This window comes from Hyperolius riggenbachi, chromosome 7, assembly GCF_040937935.1.
Source record: "Hyperolius riggenbachi isolate aHypRig1 chromosome 7, aHypRig1.pri, whole genome shotgun sequence".
Classification (NCBI taxonomy): Eukaryota; Metazoa; Chordata; class Amphibia; order Anura; family Hyperoliidae; genus Hyperolius; species Hyperolius riggenbachi.
In genome coordinates this window covers 154044015-154064275 of record NC_090652.1, presented here as the reverse complement: position 1 = coordinate 154064275, position 20261 = coordinate 154044015, and the positions used below count along the sequence as shown (strand labels likewise).

At 41.9% G+C, this 20261-nt stretch overlaps 1 protein-coding gene across 3 annotated transcripts in view; it reads left to right on the top strand.

Annotated features, from left to right (window-relative positions):
* The window catches only part of NDE1 (nudE neurodevelopment protein 1), a 136848-nt gene that overhangs the window by 65914 nt on the left and 50673 nt on the right, over positions 1 to 20261 (top strand). For all 3 annotated transcript variants that reach the window (XM_068244772.1, XM_068244771.1, XM_068244773.1), the window contains exons 5-8: positions 3305 to 3441; positions 5486 to 5665; positions 9209 to 9300; positions 18925 to 19067. In XM_068244772.1, coding sequence (XP_068100873.1) covers positions 3305 to 3441; positions 5486 to 5665; positions 9209 to 9300; positions 18925 to 19067 — 552 coding nt within the window. The remainder of the gene's footprint in view (positions 1 to 3304; positions 3442 to 5485; positions 5666 to 9208; positions 9301 to 18924; positions 19068 to 20261) is intronic.

The following is a 20261-nucleotide window of genomic DNA, read 5'->3' as shown; positions in this document are numbered from 1 at the left end:
TATCTGATTGTGATTGTATATATGATGTGTACACAGGAATCTCTTATATATACTAAATAACATCTATGCTGTAAGAATAAAGCCTGATGTGTAGGTGTGTCACTAATAGAGATGGTCAATGAGATGGAAATAATTCTGCACTGATGCTGATTTATGCAAATGTATGCACTCCCTTTGCTGATTAAATCAAATAATTTGATATGTTAAAATTTGGTTTGGTTTAAAGGGTACCTGAGACGGATGAAAAGTAAAGTTTTATACATACCTGGGGCTTCCTCCAGCCCCCTTCAGGCTAATCAGTCCCTCGCTGTCCTCCACCACCCGGATCTTCTGCTATGAGTCCTGGTAATTCAGCCAGTCAGCGCTGTCCGGCCGCATGCCGCTCCCACAGCCAGGAACATTCTGCACCTGCGCAATAGTGCTGCACAGGTGTAGTATGCTCCTGGCGGCGGAGTGTGTGCATGCGCACTACGCCAGACTGGCTCAAGTACCTGGACTCATAGCAGAAGATCCAGGTGGTGGAGGAGGACAACGAGGGACTGATTATACTGAAGGCGGCTGGAGGAAGCCGCAGGTATGTATAAAACTTTAATTTCATCTGTCTCAGGTTTACTTTGTTACACAGTAGTACTATACTCTACATATGCACTCCCCACAGAGCTGCAGGGAATCCACTGAGAATGCTGTGCACATTGAACACAGAGGTGTTGTCTGTCACCCATAAACCTTGTTCAGATTGTGCATGAAGAATGTGTAATAGAGGAAGAATCCCCTCATTCCCCTGCAGAGTACCTGCACATCATTCTTACATGTACCCACACTTATATTGCCTAGGGCCTGATAGATGTTCTTTGTTCCGGTTTGTACCTTTTACAAGTACTCTTACCAAGGACTAGTTTTAGTCTAAAGGGAATAAATATAGTAGTCTACATATCCTTCTCACTTCAGTTGTCTTGTAAAATTCCTAAGCGTTGGCAGTTAAGAGACGAATTTCATGTTACATACTTTTAATCAACAAAATTGTAATATGCAAATTAGAGGAGTCGGAGTCGGTGGAATCCTAAACTGAGGAGTCGGATTTTTGGACCGACTCCACAGCCCTGCCGAATACTTCTGCAAAACACACACACACACACACACACACACACACACACACACACACACACACACACACACACACACACACACACACACAGTCACTGCTAGGCAGGGAAATAAAGGTAAGAGGAGGAATATATTATAGGTCTAAAGAACCCCCAGCATGCAACTGTTTGGCAATGGCTATTAAAGGGCCAGTGCTCATAAGGTATGTGATAACTCCAAACCATAACAGCAGAAAGTTTTGAATGCAGGATTAGCATCTTTAGCACTTAATACACTCAGACCAATTGCTGTTGAAATGTGATTTTTTTTTTTTTTTTATGGTGAAATTCCGCTTTAAAGGGTAGATCCGAGCACAATTGAAATAAAAAAATCCACTTACCTCGGGCTTCCTGCAGCCGTCCTGTGCCTTCACCGCAGCTCTAGTGGCTCCCGGTCCCCTCCGGTGCAGATGCCAACCTCAAAAGGTCGGCATCTGCTTGCACGGACGTCATCCGGCATGAACTGCGGACAAAAAAATGTATTAATGCTCTAGTAGACTAAATAAAAAGTAAGGTTGCCATGTTTGCAGGTGCAAAATTATGCAGAATTATAAACACCAAGCAGGACAGTGAAACATTGCATCAGGATCTTGACAATAGTGCCATCTGGGCAGGCATATAACTGATGAAATTTAATGTTATTCAGCATTAGATAGACTCTGAAGTCGTGTTTTTTTTTTTTTGTTTGTTTTGTTTTTTTTTTTAAATAGTTTTTAGCATTATATCCTATGTTGAATCTCCACAATCCCAACGCAGGGCTTGACTTCCTTGAAGAGGCAGAGCTTTGAGGTGTGTTCAGAGTGATGTGCAGTGTTTTCTGCCACACATAGCGTTTTGCATTTTGGCCAAAAAGTTCCATTTTGGTCTCATCTGACCAGAGCACCTTCTTCCACATGGTTGCTGTGTCCCCCACATGGCTTGTGGCAAACTGCAAACGGGACTTTTTATGCTTTCTGTTAACAATGCCTTTCTTCCTGCCACTCTTCCATAAAGGCCAACTTTGTACAATGCACGACTAATAGTTGTCCTATGGACAGAGTCTCCCACCTGAGCTGTAGATCTCTGCAGCTCGTCCAGAGTCACCATGGGCCTCTTGACTGCATTTCTGATCAGCGCTCTCCTTGTTCAGCCTGTGAGTTTAGGTGGATGTGCCATACTCCTTCCATTTCTAAATGATCGCTTGAACAGTGCTCCTTGGGATGTTCAAGGCTTTGGAAATCTTTTTGTAGCCTAAGCCTGCTTTAAATTTCTCCATAACTTGATCCCTGACCTGTCTTGGACCTGTCTTGTGTATTCTTTGGACTTCACGGTGTTGTTGCTCCCAATATTCTTAGACAACCTCTGAGGCCCTCACAGAGCAGCTGTATTTGTACTGACATTAGATTACACACAGGTGCACTCTATTTAGTCATTAGCACTCATCAGGCAATGTCTATAGGCAACGGGCTGCACTCAGATCAAAGGGGGCTGAATAATTATGCACACCCCACTTTGCAGTTATTTATTTGTAAAAAATGTTTGGAATCCTGTATGATTTTCGTTCCACTTTGGGTTGGTCTTTCATGTGGAATTCCAATAAAATTGATTCATGTTTATGGCAGTAATATGACAAATTGTGGAAAACTTCAAGGGGGCCGAATACTTTTGCAATACACTGTATAATGCCAATCAGCAGCAGTTAGTTACACATACAGTTCTGGGATACTTAAACCTGGAAATAAAATCACGTGTACTACTCCCTTCTGTATAAATCACTTGTTATGCCACATCTGGAGTATGGGGTACAGTTTTTTTTGTCACCACCATGTAGGAAAAAACATTTACTTTCCAGAACAGGTAGCACACTGCCTAGGCACTCTGTAGAGTGCCTAGAACCTGCCAGCAAACTGCCTACATTTTCTGTAGTCTAAATCATTTAAATGGACTGCCTACAGGTACTCTTCAGAGCACCTAAATCATGGTAGCATACTGTCAATCTACCAGGGTGATAATTTATCACAGCAGATATGCTTGCAAATCAATTATCTAATCGCCTAGTTCTGTTAATTCCACAACCAATAAGCAGCTATAGGGGCCTGTGACCATCCCAGCTGCTGAACCTGGTGGCAATGCTTTCTGCTTATATTCTGCTTGTATGCTGATGTATGTGTATTTTTCCACAGAGCCACTATCATGTCTCTGGAGGATTTTGAGCAACGTTTGAATTTGGCAATTGAGAGAAATGCCTTCCTTGAAAGTGAGCTGGATGAGAAGGAAAATAACCTGGAGTGTATCCAAAGATTGAAAGACGAAACAAGAGGTAAATTAGTAATGCTTTTTGGTGTCGCTCTGGAAGGCGAAATATAATTGCTTGTTAGAAGACCGGAGGTGGTTTTTAAACTTAATGGAACCTTTAACTCTGGCAAAAAAAAAATTCACTTACCTGGGGCATCTACCAGCCCCCTGCAGCCATCCTGTGCCCTCGAGGTCTGTCAGGCTTCTGCCTATGAGAGCCAATCGCTCTCTTGTCCCCCAGGGGACAGCAGTGTCACACAGCTGTCCCCAGTACAGCGCGGCTGCTGATCACAGGGCTGTACTGTGTAAATAGATGGCGATCGCCGTGTAACAGTCTCCCAAGCAGCGATAGCTGCTCGGAAACTGAAGACGGGATGGAGCTCCGCCCCCGAGAAGGAGATGCACGTGCACCCTGCGTGCGATCTCCTTCAGTAGCCGGCTCCAGGACCTGACACCAACTGGCGTTAGGCGGTCTTGGGGCTGCCGCCGCGACCACGCTCATTGGCGTGGGGCGTTCTTGAAGTAGTTAAATATTTTATACAGGATTTAGTCAGTGTGTGCCCATTGTAAAATCTTTCCTCTCCCTGATTTACATTCTGAAATTTATCACATGGCGACATCTTTACTGCTGGCAGGTGATGTCTGTGGAAGGAGATACTGGTTGCTTGGCAGTGTTAAATAGCTGTTATTTCCCACAATGCAACAATTTCCCCACAGTGTGATTTCAGTACCTAGGTGTTTCACCACAATATCAGCCATACAGAGCCCCCTGATGATCTGTTTGAGAAAAGGTAAAGATTACTCATGGGAAAAGGGTAATCGGCTACTGATTGGGATGAAGTTCAAGCCCTGGTTACAGTTCCTCTTTAGAGTGTATTAGACGAGGCACCCTCATGTATTTACTATATATATATATATATATATATATATATATATATATATATATATATATATATATATATATATATATATATATATATATATATATATATATATATATATATATATATATATATATCTATCAGTGGGAACATTAGAGAAAACACCTACCCTGTTCTGTTTCATCCATCACTGCTCAGCCTGCTTATCAGCACTGATAAAATCCCGGACTGAGCATTCAGTCTGGCTTTGCTCAGGAATCATTATAGCGGAGTCTGTCTTCTCTGATGTATTTTCAAGCCCAAGCCTGCCCACTTCTGGCTCTGCTTTCCTGTTCTGTATATTGCAGCATCACAGAGCTGTGAGATGGGAGGAGCTGCTGGTGCCAATGAAGGAGCTATTTTTTTTAATCTATATTTGCTAGGTTTTTAGAAATGGTGATTTCATTTTGCACACAGCCCACTAAATATGCTTTTCTGGTGAACTGTGTTTTGCATGGCGTTTTTAGTATATATAAAAAAAAAAACACACAAGGCACACCAGAGAGGTGAAAATACCAGGTATAGTATTTATTTTGTAAAATCTATCGGGGGGATATGTCTCTTTTGTGCCGACGTGTTCATCTCTGGTTTCCTTTTAACAGTTAGGAAAGTTTCTTCTGTACAACCAACTCACTTGGCTGTGATGCTTGGAAATATCTTTCTTTAGATAGATCATTACTGACCTGAAGTAATGCATTATTGGAGTAGCTTCTGCTACTATTTTGCAAAGACCTTCTATCCTAGGACAGCAAACTTGTAGTTGGTGCTCCTAATGCAGGGAAAGGTAAGTCATGGGCTAAGAAGATCCGTGGAATTTCTGACTCAGTTTTTTTGTTCTCATTCTCTCTGCATTTACCACCATTTTTTTTCTTTCTCTCTCCATCACTTTCAGTTACTTTGCTTTCTCACCTCCACATTACATTTTTTTTCTGTGTCCCCTGTCCATCATCAAATTGTGGTTTTGCTGATGGGGGTGGGGTATAAGAGTTACTGTTTAACGAGCAAGCGGGGTGAGTAAGTTTACTTTTAGAAGTAGATTGTACCTCTCTTAAAATGAGTAACAGTAAATGCATTATTCAGCATGCTGGAGGTATCCTTTAAATAGATATTTCAGTTCCTTTTTTTTTTTTTTTCCTTTTGAACATTTAGACTTGCGGCAAGAGCTAGCAGTACAACAAAAGCAAGAGAAGCTTAAACCCCTTTCAAGTGGAAGTCCAGTAACTGAGCGCATTGACACAGCTGTGCAGGCTTCCGTGCCTATACCATCAACACCTGTAGGTCACAGAGGAGCCTTCTCTGCACGGTGTTCACCAAGGCAATCCAGGGCAAGTAAGTAGAATGACTTTGCTGAAGTGACCATTTGTCTCTTGGTTGCTAGTGATTTGCTTGTACCAACACTTGGAAAAACATTGCAATGCTTCTGTCTTCTCTCCCCAAAAAAAGTCTTGATATTATCTTAGAATGCCAGCATAATCTTTAGGCAACTTAAGGGCTCAGACCCACACTAGAAGTGCTTTTTTTCTGAGCGCTTTTTGACCTCCAGAGCTTTGAGATCTTTTTAAAAAAAACACTCCCATTGACTTGTATTAAAACCGTGGTAAAATCGTTCGTTTTTTTTTACCACAATTTTAATGTAAGTCAATTGGGGCATTTTTTTAAAAGCGCTGGAGGCCAAAAAGGACTCAGAAAAGCGCTTATAGTGTGTCTGCGCCCTAAAGCGCTGCTAGGTCAAGCTAAGTGTGGTGTTGTGGTGGTTGTTTTGTCTTTTTTGTTACAAAAGGCTTAGAACAGCTCACTCACATTCCTCTCAATGAGCCCAGTAAGTGATGTGGATTGCAAATTTGTAGGCTTTTTAAAAAGCTGGAGCTAAGCTTAATTTTTTTTATGTATAATTTTTTTGTATGGGGGTGGGGAGGGAGTCGCTTGGCTCAGTTAGAACTGACAGCTATAAGATGTGTACAGAAAAAACAGAGCCACCAAAAAGTGGAAAAAAAAAAATTAAACCCATGAGGGTAAAGTAGATCTTAACTCCCCATAAATGATTCTGCAAAATACGGTCATCAAAATTCTTTTTGTACTTCAAATATTTTTGCAATATGTTTTGTGGGGCATCAGCCCGCTTCCTCAGGCAGTAAAAAACAAAAGCATCTGTTAGCTTATAACAAGCGTGTTGCCTTACGATGTACAAGGCATTATGCTGTACAACCGGATAGCTGGGGCGTGGCTCTGCACAAGTTGTGCTGCTTCACTGCATGCTAGTGTGAAGTGGATACAGCTTTTCATGATGCCTGTGCTGTGTGACTGGGGTGTTTAAAGCCAGACCAGAGGTGGGACAATAAGTGTAGGCTGCTTTACATTTTCTGTATATTTAAGGATAGGATTAAAAAAATTCTTATATGTATCCGTTTGAGTTATTGAAAACTCCTATCTCAAATATCCTGTGCATTACATATGTTTGTATCTCAGCAAGGTGTGTGTGAACATCTATCTTGAAGTGTCTTTGGTTTTGTTTTTTGTTAAATTGGTGATGCTACTCTTTTAACCACTTAACTGGACATTTTTAAACATCCAGTGTATTTGTGGAGAATGCACCACCAGTTTGTTACTAAATGAGGCACATGTGTATCATTTAAAGAGACTCCGTAACAAAAATTACATCCTGTTTTTTATCATCCTACAAGTTCCAAAAGCTATTCTAATGTGTTCTGGCTTACTGCAGCACGTTCTACTATCACCATCTCTGTAATAAATCAACTTATCTCTCTCTTGTCAGACTTGTCAGCCTGTGTCTGGAAGGCTGCCAAGTTCTTCAGTGTTGTGGTTCTGTGATGCATCTCCCCCCTCCTGGCCCCTCTATGCACACTGCCTGTGTATAATGATCTCTTGAGATACAAAAGGAAGGATGTATACAGCCTGCTTGTGTATGGATGTATTTTCTATGTGTGAACATACTGTACATCAACCTACTTCCTGTTTTGGTGGCCATTTTGTTTGTTTATAAACAAACTTTTTAAAACGGTTTTTAACCACTTTTAATGCGGCGAGGAGCGGCGAAATTGTGACAGAGGGTAATAGGAGATGTCCCCTAACGCACTGGTATGTTTACTTTTCTGCGATTTTAACAATACAGATTCTCTTTAAACCGTGACTAGTTGTAGAATACCTTTTGATGGGTCTTAAAGCTTGGACACTTATCACATCACATAAAAAAATAGGTACGGACAAACTCAATCAAACATAAGTCCTTTTCAAAGTTATGGTAAAATTTGGGAAAGTTTTAGCAAAGCTGAGACCTACAGTGGTTTGCAAAAGTATTTGGCCCCCTTTAAGTTTTCCACATTTTGTCATATTACTGCCACAAACATGAAACAATTTTACTGGAATTCCATGTGAAAGACCAATACAAAGTGGCACGCACACACACACACTTACACTTTTTTTTTTTTTTTTTTTTACTGCAAAGTGGGGTGTGCGGAATTGTTCAGCCCCCTGAGTCAATACTTTGTAGAACCACCTTTTGCTGCATTGACAGCTGCCAGCCTTTTAGGGTATGTCACTACTAGCTTTGCACATCTAGAGACTGAAATCCTTCCCCATTCTTCTTTTCAAAACAGCTTCAGCTCAGTTGGATTAGATGGACAGCGTTTGTGAACAGCAGTTTTCAGATCTTGACGCAGATTCTCGATTGGATTTAGATCAGAACTTTTACTGGGCCATTCTAACACATGGATAGGTTTTGTTTTAAACCATTCCATTGTTGCCCTGTTTAGGGTCGTTGTCCTGCTGGAAGGTGAACCTCCGCCCCAGTCTCAAGTCTTTTGCAGACTCTAAGACGTTTTCTTCCAAGATTGCCCTGTATTTGGCTCCATCCATCTTCCTATCAACACTGACCAGCTTCCCTGTCCCTGCTGAAGAGAAGCACCACCAGAGCATGATGCTGCCACCACCATACTTGACACTGGGGATGGTTTGTTCAGAGTGTGTTCAGGCTCCCGCCGCCGCTCTGCACGTGTACGCGCAGGTCTGAGCGGTCCTCTACCCAATCGCAATGCCTGGAATGAATGGCCACGTCCATTCATAAAACAGGAAAGAGTCACAGTTTATTTAAATGTGTAAAAAAAAAAAAAAAAAAAAAAAAAAAATTCCTATAAAGCAGGAGTGATCACTTGTGCTATCTAGTGGCCACAAAGTACTACATAGGGGCTTGTAATTATGGACCGGACAAAAAACAAAACCGAAAAATAACACCTATAAGTCCAAATAAAATATTGTTGCCGTACATTGTGATAGGGACATAATTTAAACGGTGTAGTAATCGGGACAATTGGGCAAATAACGTGTGGATTTTATCCACAGGAGAACGTTTTATTTTAAAACTATAATGACCGAAAACTGAGAAATAATAATTTTTTTTTCCTTTTTCCTATTAAAATGCATTTAGAATAAAAAAAATTCTTAGCAAAATGTACTACCCACAGCCTAATTGGTGGCAAAAAACAAGATATAGATGATTTTGTTGTGATAAGTAGTAATAATGTTATTGGCGAGTAAAAGGGAGGAGCACTGACAGGTGAAAGTTGATTTTGTCCGTTAGGGTAAAAACCCCTATGAAGTGGTTAAAATCCATTGAAAATAAGTTAATTACTAAACAAAATTGTCAAGCACTAAAAGCTTAATTTTTCCTGAAAAAAACAATATATAGATCATTAAGGTGTGATTAGTAGTAATAAAGTTATTGGCAAATGGAAGCAGTGCTGATATGTGTAAATTCATTTGGTCCTGAAGTGGTTATAGAATATGCTTGGAAAGTGTATTACTGTTGTATTACAGTTTCAGTTTTAACGTAGTGTTTATTTTTTCTTATTTTATCAGGCATGGATGATGGCTACAGCGGCACGCCATTAACACCATCTGCACGGATATCTGCATTGAACATAGTAGGAGATCTCCTCCGGAAAGTTGGGGTAAGTTTAATTATTAAAGCCAGGTTCCATTAATGCAATTGAATAGTGAGGCATACTTTACAATCAGTGCTTTGTGAGGGTCTAATCTTCCCTTGGTGTTCAATCAGGTGACTCTTCCACACAGGTGCAGCTATTTCACTAGACATGTGGAAGTCAAAAAGGAGAAGCATTCGCTGTGTGTACTAATGGTGGCCAGTTGGCTGCGTAGACCGGTCTAGAGCAATAGATATCCAACACACCCTTTATAATTTATTATTTAACTTAGTGCATGGGAAGGATGTCATTGGTGGGATGCTAGATTAAAGATGACACTAAGGGGGAGGGGAACCCTGCCAAAGGCTTACAATCTAAAGTAATTCATAATGTAACATGGCTATAGCAAATCTATCAGAGCTATGCAGTGTTGCTTTTTAGTCTTGAAGTACCACTTTGTGAACTGAATAAACACAAGACCTCCAATTCCTTCTCACTTCAGGGTTTGTTTTTCTGGCTACCCTGTATCATTTGTCCCTTAGGAATTGAGCATGTGGAATTACCGTATATACTCGCAAGCAAGCCGACCCGCATATAAGCCGACCCCCCCCCCCCAACTTTTTCCTGAAAAACCAGGAAAAAAATGATTGACCCTCATATAAGCCGGGGGTAGGAAATGCTGGCCGTGTGATCCCCCCCAGTGTGTCCCAGTATAGTTAGTATAGTGGCCAGTATGGGTAGGTAGTGCCCAGTATAGCTAGTATAGTGCCCGGTATAGCTAGTATAGTGCCCGGTATAGCTAGTATAGTGCACAGTATAGGTAGTATAGTGCCCCAGTGTAGCTAGTATAGTGCCCAGTATAGCTAGTATAGTGCCCAGTATAGCTAGTGAAGTGCCCAGTATAGGTAGTATAGTGCCCAGTATAGCTAGTATAGTGCTCGGTATAGGTAGTATAGTGCCAGGTATAGCTAGTATAGTATTATAGGAAAGAGTAAAAAGAAAAATAGAGACACAAACACTGTCCCAATACCCATCCCAAATACACCCAACACCGAAAATATCAAATGCATCTTCAATTTGTCAGACCACATCCTCACCAAACATGAGACCACATTACTGGAGAAAGGACTCTCCTTCTGTCCAGTCAATGCTCCAAACATGTTTGAAGTTTTTACCGATCTCAATGCGTTTATACGCAAGCTCACCTTAAAAAGACATTTCGAAATCAAACACCAGAAACTCCCTGAATCGACTGCTATGATCATTACTAATAATGACACTTTACCGACTGTATCCATAAACCCCCTTGAATTAGAACTGGAAAAATGTATCACCACTAACTTGAAGGGGAGATCTCGTTTCTACCCCACAGCCTCTAAAGGCAACTTTATTGAGACATTCTATACCATGGTACTCAGTGACCTCCAAAACTCACAGTCCTCCAACCTCATTCTTAATAGTAACCTTACCCATAGAGAAAAATTTGCACTTAAAACCCTCCAAAACAACACAGAACTTATAATCAAACCAGCCGACAAAGGCGGGGGCATTGTGATCCTAAACAGAACCGATTACATTGAAGAAGCTTACAGACTTCTGAATGACACAAGACATTATGCTAAACTTACTCTGGACCCTACCCCCACATTGAACAACACCCTTAAAGAATTCATAAACCAGGCTTTCCTCCATAACATAGTCAGTAAAAATGAAAGAAACTTTATTATAAATTTACAGCCTAAAACTCCATTTTTTTATTACTTACCCAAGATACATAAGAATCTCCAAAAACCACCTGGTAGGCCGATAATAGCAGGGATAGATTCCATGAGCAGCAATTTATCACGTTTTCTAGACCAACACCTACAGCCCCTGGTCCGAAATCTACCCTCCTATCTTAGAGATTCTCAACATCTCATACAGCTCCTGTCCGACATAAATTGGTCCCCTGATTTTCACTGGCTCACCTGTGACATATCCTCTCTCTATACCAACATCCCACACCAATTTGGACTTTCAGCTATTCAATACTTCCTTTCCACGATTCCATCCATGCCCGTTATTCAACAACAATTCTTATTGCATTGCACTGAATTCATTCTGGAAAATAACGTTTTTTCTTTCCATAACCAATTCTATCATCAGATTAGTGGTACTGCAATGGGCAGCTCATTTGCACCATCTTATGCTAACCTTACAATGGGCCTATTGGAAAATCAACTTCTACAACACAATCAATTATTCATCAATAATATTGTATTTTACAAGCGCTACATAGATGATTTAATCTTCATTTGGAAAGGCGACACATCCCTTATCCCCATTTTCATTCAACTTCTCAACAGTAACTCAGCCGGACTAGAATTTACGTCACATCACTCCACAACCATTGATTTTCTAGACTTGACCATCTTCATCGAGTCTAATACCATTAAAACCAAAACCTTTTTTAAAACAGTCGATTCCAATAACTACATCCACTTTAACAGTTATCATCACCGGCCGTGGACACTCAATACCCCATATTGTCAGTTTAAACGTATTTACCGTAACTGTACTGAAAATATTGACTATGAGGAACAATCTAAATTACTGACCAAAAAATTCACAGCTCGTAAATATCCTAGAAAACTGATTAGAGACGCCAGTCGGAGAGCAAAATCTATGAACCTAGCTCCACCGTCCTCCTCTCCGACCACATCAGACCCACCACCACGGTTTATCACAAGATACAACAAAGAACATCAAAACATTAAAAAGATTCTTCATAATAGATGGGAAATCCTTCTACAAGACCCCTATCTTAAAACAATTTTACCATCCAAACCAGCAATCGCTTATAGGAGAGCTCCCAATCTCCGGAATCTCCTAGCCCCCAGTCGTCTCCATACACCACCTCCAGCTCCCACTCTTACCATGTCCCCGATCGAACCAGGCTCTCACCCTTGTAGAAGCCCCAGATGTTCTGCATGCCAGTTTGTTACCAATACCCCAGTGTTTCATTCCACAGCCACAGGTATTCAATATTCCATCAAACAGAACAACACTTGCCTATCAAAATATATCATTTACGTCATAACCTGTGCCTGTCGTCTCCAGTATGTGGGCAGGACAACACAAATGGCACGTAACAGGATAGGACAGCACAAGAGAAACATCTTAAATAAATTTCCCTTCCACAGTGTCTCCAGGCATTTTCATTCACACCACCACAGTAACCCAGACTCCTTCTCCATAACCTTGATTGACTCTATTGGTGAGACTACACCCAACGCCCATGAAAATCTCAAAAAAAGAGAAATGTATTGGATCCAAGTACTCAAAACCCTTATTCCAGAAGGACTGAATGAAGTACTGGAAAAGGTTTACTGAATGTTGGATCCACATATAGCCGCTATAGTTTTTAAATGTCGCTCTCTTTTTATTATTATTATTATTAGTATTATTAATTTTAAATTTATTTATTTATTTTTATTATTTATTATTATTATTTTTTATATATATATATATATATATATATATATATATATATATATATATATATATATATATATATATATATATATATATATATATATATATATATATATATATATATATATATATATACATTTTTATTATTATTATTATTATTATTTACACATTTTTTATAAACTTTTTATTACCACGTTATCTCCCTCACACTCCAAAATGTTTGTTTACCTCATTATTACTGATGTCCAAAAACTAAATTGGGTGCTGGCTTGCTGTGCCGGGATTTGAACCTGGGTCGCCTGTGTTGGAGGCAGAGCCCTTGACCATTACACTATGTAGCCACTATAGGCAGCAGCCATCACGCCAGTGTGTAAGTTTTCACACTTGGTACTTTTCCATCTCTACTCCGCCCCACAGCAATGACATCATACGTTCCACATGGCAGTTGCTGATTGGTGGAAAAGCTTACACTCCCCCTTCTTAAGACACTGGAGCATTCTATGTGATTACAGAGGCGCTCAGTGTGGTTTTGATGCTGTTAAGGTAAGCCAGTGTTCAGGCAATGCTGGTCTGTTGTTTGATTGTCTTATTGTTCTATTGTTTTATTGTTTAACAGAGATCATTATCACTACCATTTCTAGTACTATTATACTTTGATTGACCTCGTCCTCATCCTGGTAATAATACATATGTTTACCCTATATTCTATAGATAATAATATGTGTATATATATATATATATATATATTTTTTTTTTACTTTATATTTTTGTTCTGTATTTTTACTCCATATTTTTACTCTATATATTTTTACTCTTTGTCCTTTTAGCTGTAAATACGTTTTTACCTCTCTTGGTGACACGTTTGCCCTCCCCCGTCTTTCTTTAAATTTAGACCCAATACTGAATCAACAGGTAGCTCCCATTTATTATTATATACCACTTGATCCCATTAAGGAACATATTAATTTACATGCATTTATTCACCTGATCAAATGTACCTCTATTTATAACTGTTGCATGAAAAGCAAAAGGAATACAGTGGCCAGTAGAGCTAATAGGCTAAATCCTGAGTTTTCTACATGAAAATGTTCTGCATAAAATCACTTTGCATAGAATTGCATGATTTAAGAGTGTTGCATAATAAGTACCTCTGAATATGTTTTGATGTTCATATAGTTATGTTTTGACATTGAATTGTTTGTGAACATGAGCGATACTCACAAAACCTGCCTTACACTATGTCCTCTGACACTTTGTTTTCAGCTGTATGCTCCTTTTTTCATTGGCCTGATGAAGCGGGATTGAGCCCGTGAAACGCGTTGCCTATTTTTACTGTGGAGTATAAATAAATTGTTGTTTGACTGTTGATGCCACAGTCCTTCCTTTGTTTGCTTTGTCCGCATGGATGGGATAGGCCCACCACTGCCCCATCGGTTTTAAGCTCGTTTAAGTGACTTTTATTCTATTGGCGCCTCTGGAAAGCTTCTACATATTGCTAAGTCCACCCTTGGTGGAGGGTTGTACCCATCTTCTTCCCATCTACAGAGAGCGACTTTTAATCCTGAGTGGGGTCAGGTTAATCTCCCCACCTGCCTTCACAGTGGTTGCCTAATGGTAACCCTGGTTTGTGAGTATTAAATTGTTATATTACTCATTATTAATTATCATCTATACAATATCACACTATTGGGCTCTTGGTGTCCCCCCTCCCTTTATAGCTAGTATAGTGCACAGTATAGGTAGTATAGTGCTCGGTATAGCTAGTATAGTGCCCCAGTATAGCTAGTATAGTGTTCGGTATAGCTAGTATAGTGCTCAGTATAGCTAGTATAGTGCTCAGCATAGGTAGTATAGTGCTCGGTATAGCCAGTTTAGTGCCCAAGTATAGCTAGTATAGTGCTCGGTATAGCTAGTTTAGTGCCCAAGTATAGCTAGTATAGTGCTCGGTATAGCCAGTTTAGTGCCCTAGTATAGTGCCTCCGCCTCACCCAACTCGCCCCCCCTCCCCGCGGCCGCCGCTGCTATTAGCTTACTGAGCGGCTTCCTCTATTCCCCTCTCCGTCTCCCGGCATGTAGATAGTTCACAGCAGCTCCCTCCACGGCGGCTGCTGTGTGATGACAGGAAGCTGGAGGCAGAGCGGTTTCCTGTAACGGCGATGTGTATCGCCGTTACTATGGAAACCGCTCTGCCTCCAGCTTCCTGTCATCACACAGCAGCCGCCGTGGAGCGAGCTGCTGTGAGCTATTTACATGCCGGGAGACAGAGAGGGGAATAGAGGAAGCCACTCAGTAAGCTAATAATAGCAGCGGCGGACACGGGGCGGGGGGAGGCGGCCTTCCAAAACGAGACTCGCAAGCAAGCCGACCCCCCAACTTTTTGCCCACTTTTGGGGGGTCAAAAATTCGGCTTGCTTGCGAGTATATACTATGCAATTTATACTGGTAAAGGGCCAATACTTTATATTTTGCCCAGCTTCATTACAACGGCTTTAAACCCTTTTTAATTGGTAGCTAGAGACCTGTTATAAATCAGCAATTTTGGATGCATGTCTGCCCCACATTGTCATAAAGCAATGATTTACATACCGTATATACTCGTGTAGAAGCTGAATTTTTGCGATCAAAAAAGTGGTCCAAAAGTGTGTGTGTGTGGGGTGGTCAGCTTATACAAGAATCACCATGCCATTGCCCCCTACCCAGTAACCCCCTCTATATAGTTATGGGTGATTAGGGCACATACGTAGTCATAAAGGTTTTCTAATTCTCCCCCTCTAGAGCGGAGTATTATCTAAATTACAGCTATGTCCCCCGAGTGCCACCCCTGCATATTGCAGTGTGGTTTAGCCGCACTGACAGTGTCTGCTCTCCCCCCCCCCTCCCCACCCCCTGCCAGAGCGAAGCGGCATGTAAACATCAGCTGTGTGCTGATCTGATTGCCGCTCTCGCTGTGTGCAGAGATATAAACAGCGGTGCGTGCTTCCTCCACTTCCTAAAGTCCGTTCGTGCTGCAGAGATTGCTCTATAGCTGCTCTAAAGCCGGCTCATCTCCATGACTCCATCTAGTGGCGCTTCCATCATAGAGATGAGCCGGCATCAGACCTGCTATAGAGGAATCCCTGCAGCACGAACGGACTTTAGGAAGTAAGTGGAGGAAGCACGCACCGCTGTTTATATCTCTGCACACAGCGAGAGCGGCAATCAGATCAGCACACAGCTGATATTTACATGCCGCTTCTCTCTAGCAGGGGTGGGGGGAGAGAGAGCCGACACTATCAGCTAAACCACACTGCATATGCAGAGGAGGCACTCGGAGGACATAGCTGTTATTTAGATAATACTCTGCTCTAGAGGGAGTACCCTTGTGACTGCATATGTGCCCTAATCACAAAGCACTATATAGAGGGGATACTCTGGCTGAGACACGCAGGATTTACTTATACACTGCTCTGCTCTGGATGGAGATGTGGAAAGTAAAGTGATGGCTGTAGATGTGCCCTAATCACACAGCACTATATAAAGGGGATACTCTGGCTGAGACACACAGGATTTATTTATAAACTGCTCTGCTGTGGAGGGGGAATGGGGACACAGTCATGGCCGCATATCCTCTCAAACTACGCTGCATTTGCTGGGGGCACAGTCCTTTTTCAGGATTGGACACTTGTGTAGTGTATGGCTAGCAGGACAATGACTTTAGACCTTTGCATTGCTTTCCCCTGGCTTATACTCGAGTCAATCATTTTTTCAAAGTTTGTTTTAAAGAGGAGCTGTTAGGTATAAGGTCTCAGAGAAAATAAACACATATATCAGTAGCTAAAGATTGGCTGTACTTACATTACATATGCATTTCACTGTCCACGTTTGGATTTCACAGAATTTTTATATAGTATATGCAGAGAATGATGCTCCTGACAGCCCATGGCAGGTTCCATGTTTGTGAAGCCAAATGTGTCGTCATGTCCTGCCTGCTTACTGATCAGAGGAGCTCGTACAGAATAACACAGTGTGCAGTGAATATTAATGAGCCATGTGGCTAGGAACAATAGCGGACTCCTGCAGTGTACTCTGCCCGGAGATTTATCTGTGCTGTGGCTGGACTGAGTTAGAAGCTGCTGAAACTTGATCCCGTCTTCTCCTTAGCAGCCGAGGGGAGGGCCCCAGAATGCTTTGCAGTATGGAATGCGGCTTGCGTCCTCCTTAGGAGCTTAGCTTTGCTGATAAGCACACATCAAATGTAAGAGAGATTTTTATCTTTAGTAATGCCTTTTTGGCTTCTGTCTAAACTGTTTAACACAGGAGAATAGAGGTTTAAATTAGCTTCTGCAGCCTGACAGTTACTCTTTAAGGTAAAATTTGGGCGGTCGGCTTATACTCGAGTATATACAGTAGCTGAAGAAAAAGTGGGATCAGCGCATCACCAGGCCGCCTCTGAATGGCCTCAGCTCAGAGATGCACTGAGCCCCCCCAGAAACTGCAAACGCACCTTGAACCCAAACAGAGGCTCTGCATATACACCAAAGGAAAACTATTAAGTGGGAGCAGCTGACCAGAAATAAATCAATCAAACATAGCAAAGAAATGAACAGCGCTACTTAAAAACAGATGAGTGCTTACCTGCAAAAAAAGTGCACACCCCACTCATGGGATTCAAATACACAATGAGCATACACATGACCTGTCTACCACTTGGAGGATGTTAGTTTCACTAACAATTTGCAATTTGTTAGGTACTTGTCCCTCCCACTGTCGAAGAAGTCTTTCCTCCATGGGAGGGGACCTAACACTAACTAAATTCTACCTGTGCATATGCATAGCCTGGGCGCGCTACCAGTAAAATTGAGAATTGCGCAAAAAAAAGTGGGATCAGCGCATCACCAGGCCGCCTCTGAATGGCCTCAGCTCAGAGATGCGCTGAGCCCCCCTAGAAACTGCAAACGCATGAGTGGGGTGTGCACTTTTTTTGCAGGTAAGCACTCATCTGTTTTTAAGAAGCGCTGTTCATTTCTTTGCTATGTTTGATTGATTTATTTCTGGTCAGCTGCTCCCACTTAATAGTTTTCCTTTGGTGTATATGCAGAGCCTCTGTTTGGGTTCAAGGTGCGTTTGCAGTTTCTGGGGGGGCTCAGCGCATCTCTGAGCTGAGGCCATTCAGAGGCGGCCTGGTGATGCGCTGAGCCCACTTTTTTTTGCGCAATTCTCAATTTTACTGGTAGCGTGCCCAGGCTATGCATATGCATAGGTAGAATTTAGTTAGTGTTAGGTCCCCTCCCATGGAGGAAAGACTTCTTCGACAGTGGGAGGGACGAGTACCTAACAAATTGCAAATTGTTAGTGAAACTAACATCCTCCAAGTGGTAGACAGGTCATGTGTATGCTCATTGTGTATTTGAATCCCATGAGTGGGGTGTGCACTTTTTTTGCAGGTAAGCACTCATCTGTTTTTAAGAAGCGCTGTTCATTTCTTTGCTATGTTTGATTGATTTATTTCTGGTCAGCTGCTCCCACTTAATAGTTTTCCTTTGGTGTATATGCAGAGCCTCTGTTTGGGTTCAAGGTGCGTTTGCAGTTTCTGGGGGGGCTCAGCGCATCTCTGAGCTGAGGCCATTCAGAGGCGGCCTGGTGATGCGCTGAGCCCACTTTTTTTTGCGCAATTCTCAATTTTACTGGTAGCGCGCCCAGGCTATGCATATGCATAGGTAGAATTTAGTTAGTGTTAGGTCCCCTCCCATGGAGGAAAGACTTCTTCGACAGTGGGAGGGACGAGTACCTAACAAATTGCAAATTGTTAGTGAAACTAACATCCTCCAAGTGGTAGACAGGTCATGTGTATGCTCATTGTGTATTTGAATCCCATGAGTGGGGTGTGCACTTTTTTTGCAGGTAAGCACTCATCTGTTTTTAAGTAGCGCTGTTCATTTCTTTGCTATATATACAGTAGCTGTCATCTGTCCTCAGGTGGTGCAATATGAGTTTTTCTTCTTGGAGACGTAGTATGAGAAACATGTGGTTCCTCCCCTTCTTCCCCTACACTCAAATTAAAATGCAGCTTTTTCAGCAGTTTCATAACTTGAGCTTACCCTGTATTGGAAATACCAATTTTGTTTTATGCAGCAAATGTTATCTAAACCTTCTATTGAGGTTATTGTATGTGCTAATTTTTATGATTTCTTGTTACAGGCACTGGAGTCTAAACTGGCATCTTGCAGAAATTTTGTTTACGAACAGTCTCCCAATAGACCAATAGCTCCCTTGTCAATTCAGGTCAACAAGATAAGAGAAGGCAATGAAAACTGGCCCAGGATTCCATCCACTGAAAGGGGGTATGCGTTTTCTAAATCATACAAAACTCTCTCTTGCTTGAATGGCAAATCCAATGGCAATACTTAACTAAAGAGCTACTTAAAGTGGATCTGTAAAGAACAAAAATGCCCCTTGGTGGTAATCGCTTCGGTAGGGTGAAGGCATCTGCATCCTATCGAGGGTTCCCTAGACCTCCTACATCCCACAACGGCAGCGACAAAGCTCTCCGAGCGGTGGGGATGTAAATATTTACCTTCCCGGCTCCATCGCAGCCGCAGTAGTGGCTCTCTGCTCCGAAATGGGCAGACATAACCGATCGCAGTCTGGTCCGCTCCACTGTGCAGGCAAAAGTCTCCTGCGCCTGCACAGTAGAGCGGACCTGACTGCAATCGGTTATTTCCGAGTGGAGAGCCGCAACAGCTGGGCCCCCCTGAAACAGGGAAAAGTAAATATTGCACAGCCTGACAAATTGTCGGCTGTGCATTCAGAGGGGCCCAGGGAGACCACGGTGGGACTGAGGACGGGTAAAGCCTCAATAGGATCCAAAGGCTTCTCCCCCTCCCAAGATGAGTATCTTCTCCCACCCCCCCCCCACCCCCCTATTTTTCCTGTTTGATTCCCAGCAGGCTCAGTCCTCTGTTCACATCTGTCAGAAACCTATGCCCCAACATATCTGTCGATTTTGACCAAACGGTGAAGCACAGCAATTAAAATCCTACAAAATCTCAAACTGAGTGGAGGCCAAGCCCAATCCTCTCATTGAAATGGTCCTCTATGAGGATAGTTTGTTGTAGGTAAAACAGATTCTCCCCCCCCCCCCCCCCACGCCTCTTCAAATAGGTAACCGAAGATTAGATCTTTTATTTTGAACCTGAAGGCTCCTGAAATACTAAAGTTCAGAATGGAGAGCATATAATCAATACCATCTTTCTCAAGAAAAGAAACCACTCGTGACTATAGACCTCAAAGATGCATATTTGCATATACCTGTATTTTAGGAACACCAGAAATCCCTAAGATTTGCAATACAAGTCATGCTGAGGGACCCAACATTACCAGTTCAGGGCACTGCAACAGCACCCCATATCTTTATGAAGGTAGAAGCGGTGGTGATAAAATCCCTAATGCTCGGTACACACCATACAATTTTCTGGCAGACTTACCTGCTAGATCGATGATTATTTCCAACATGTCCAATCTGAATTTCGATCGCT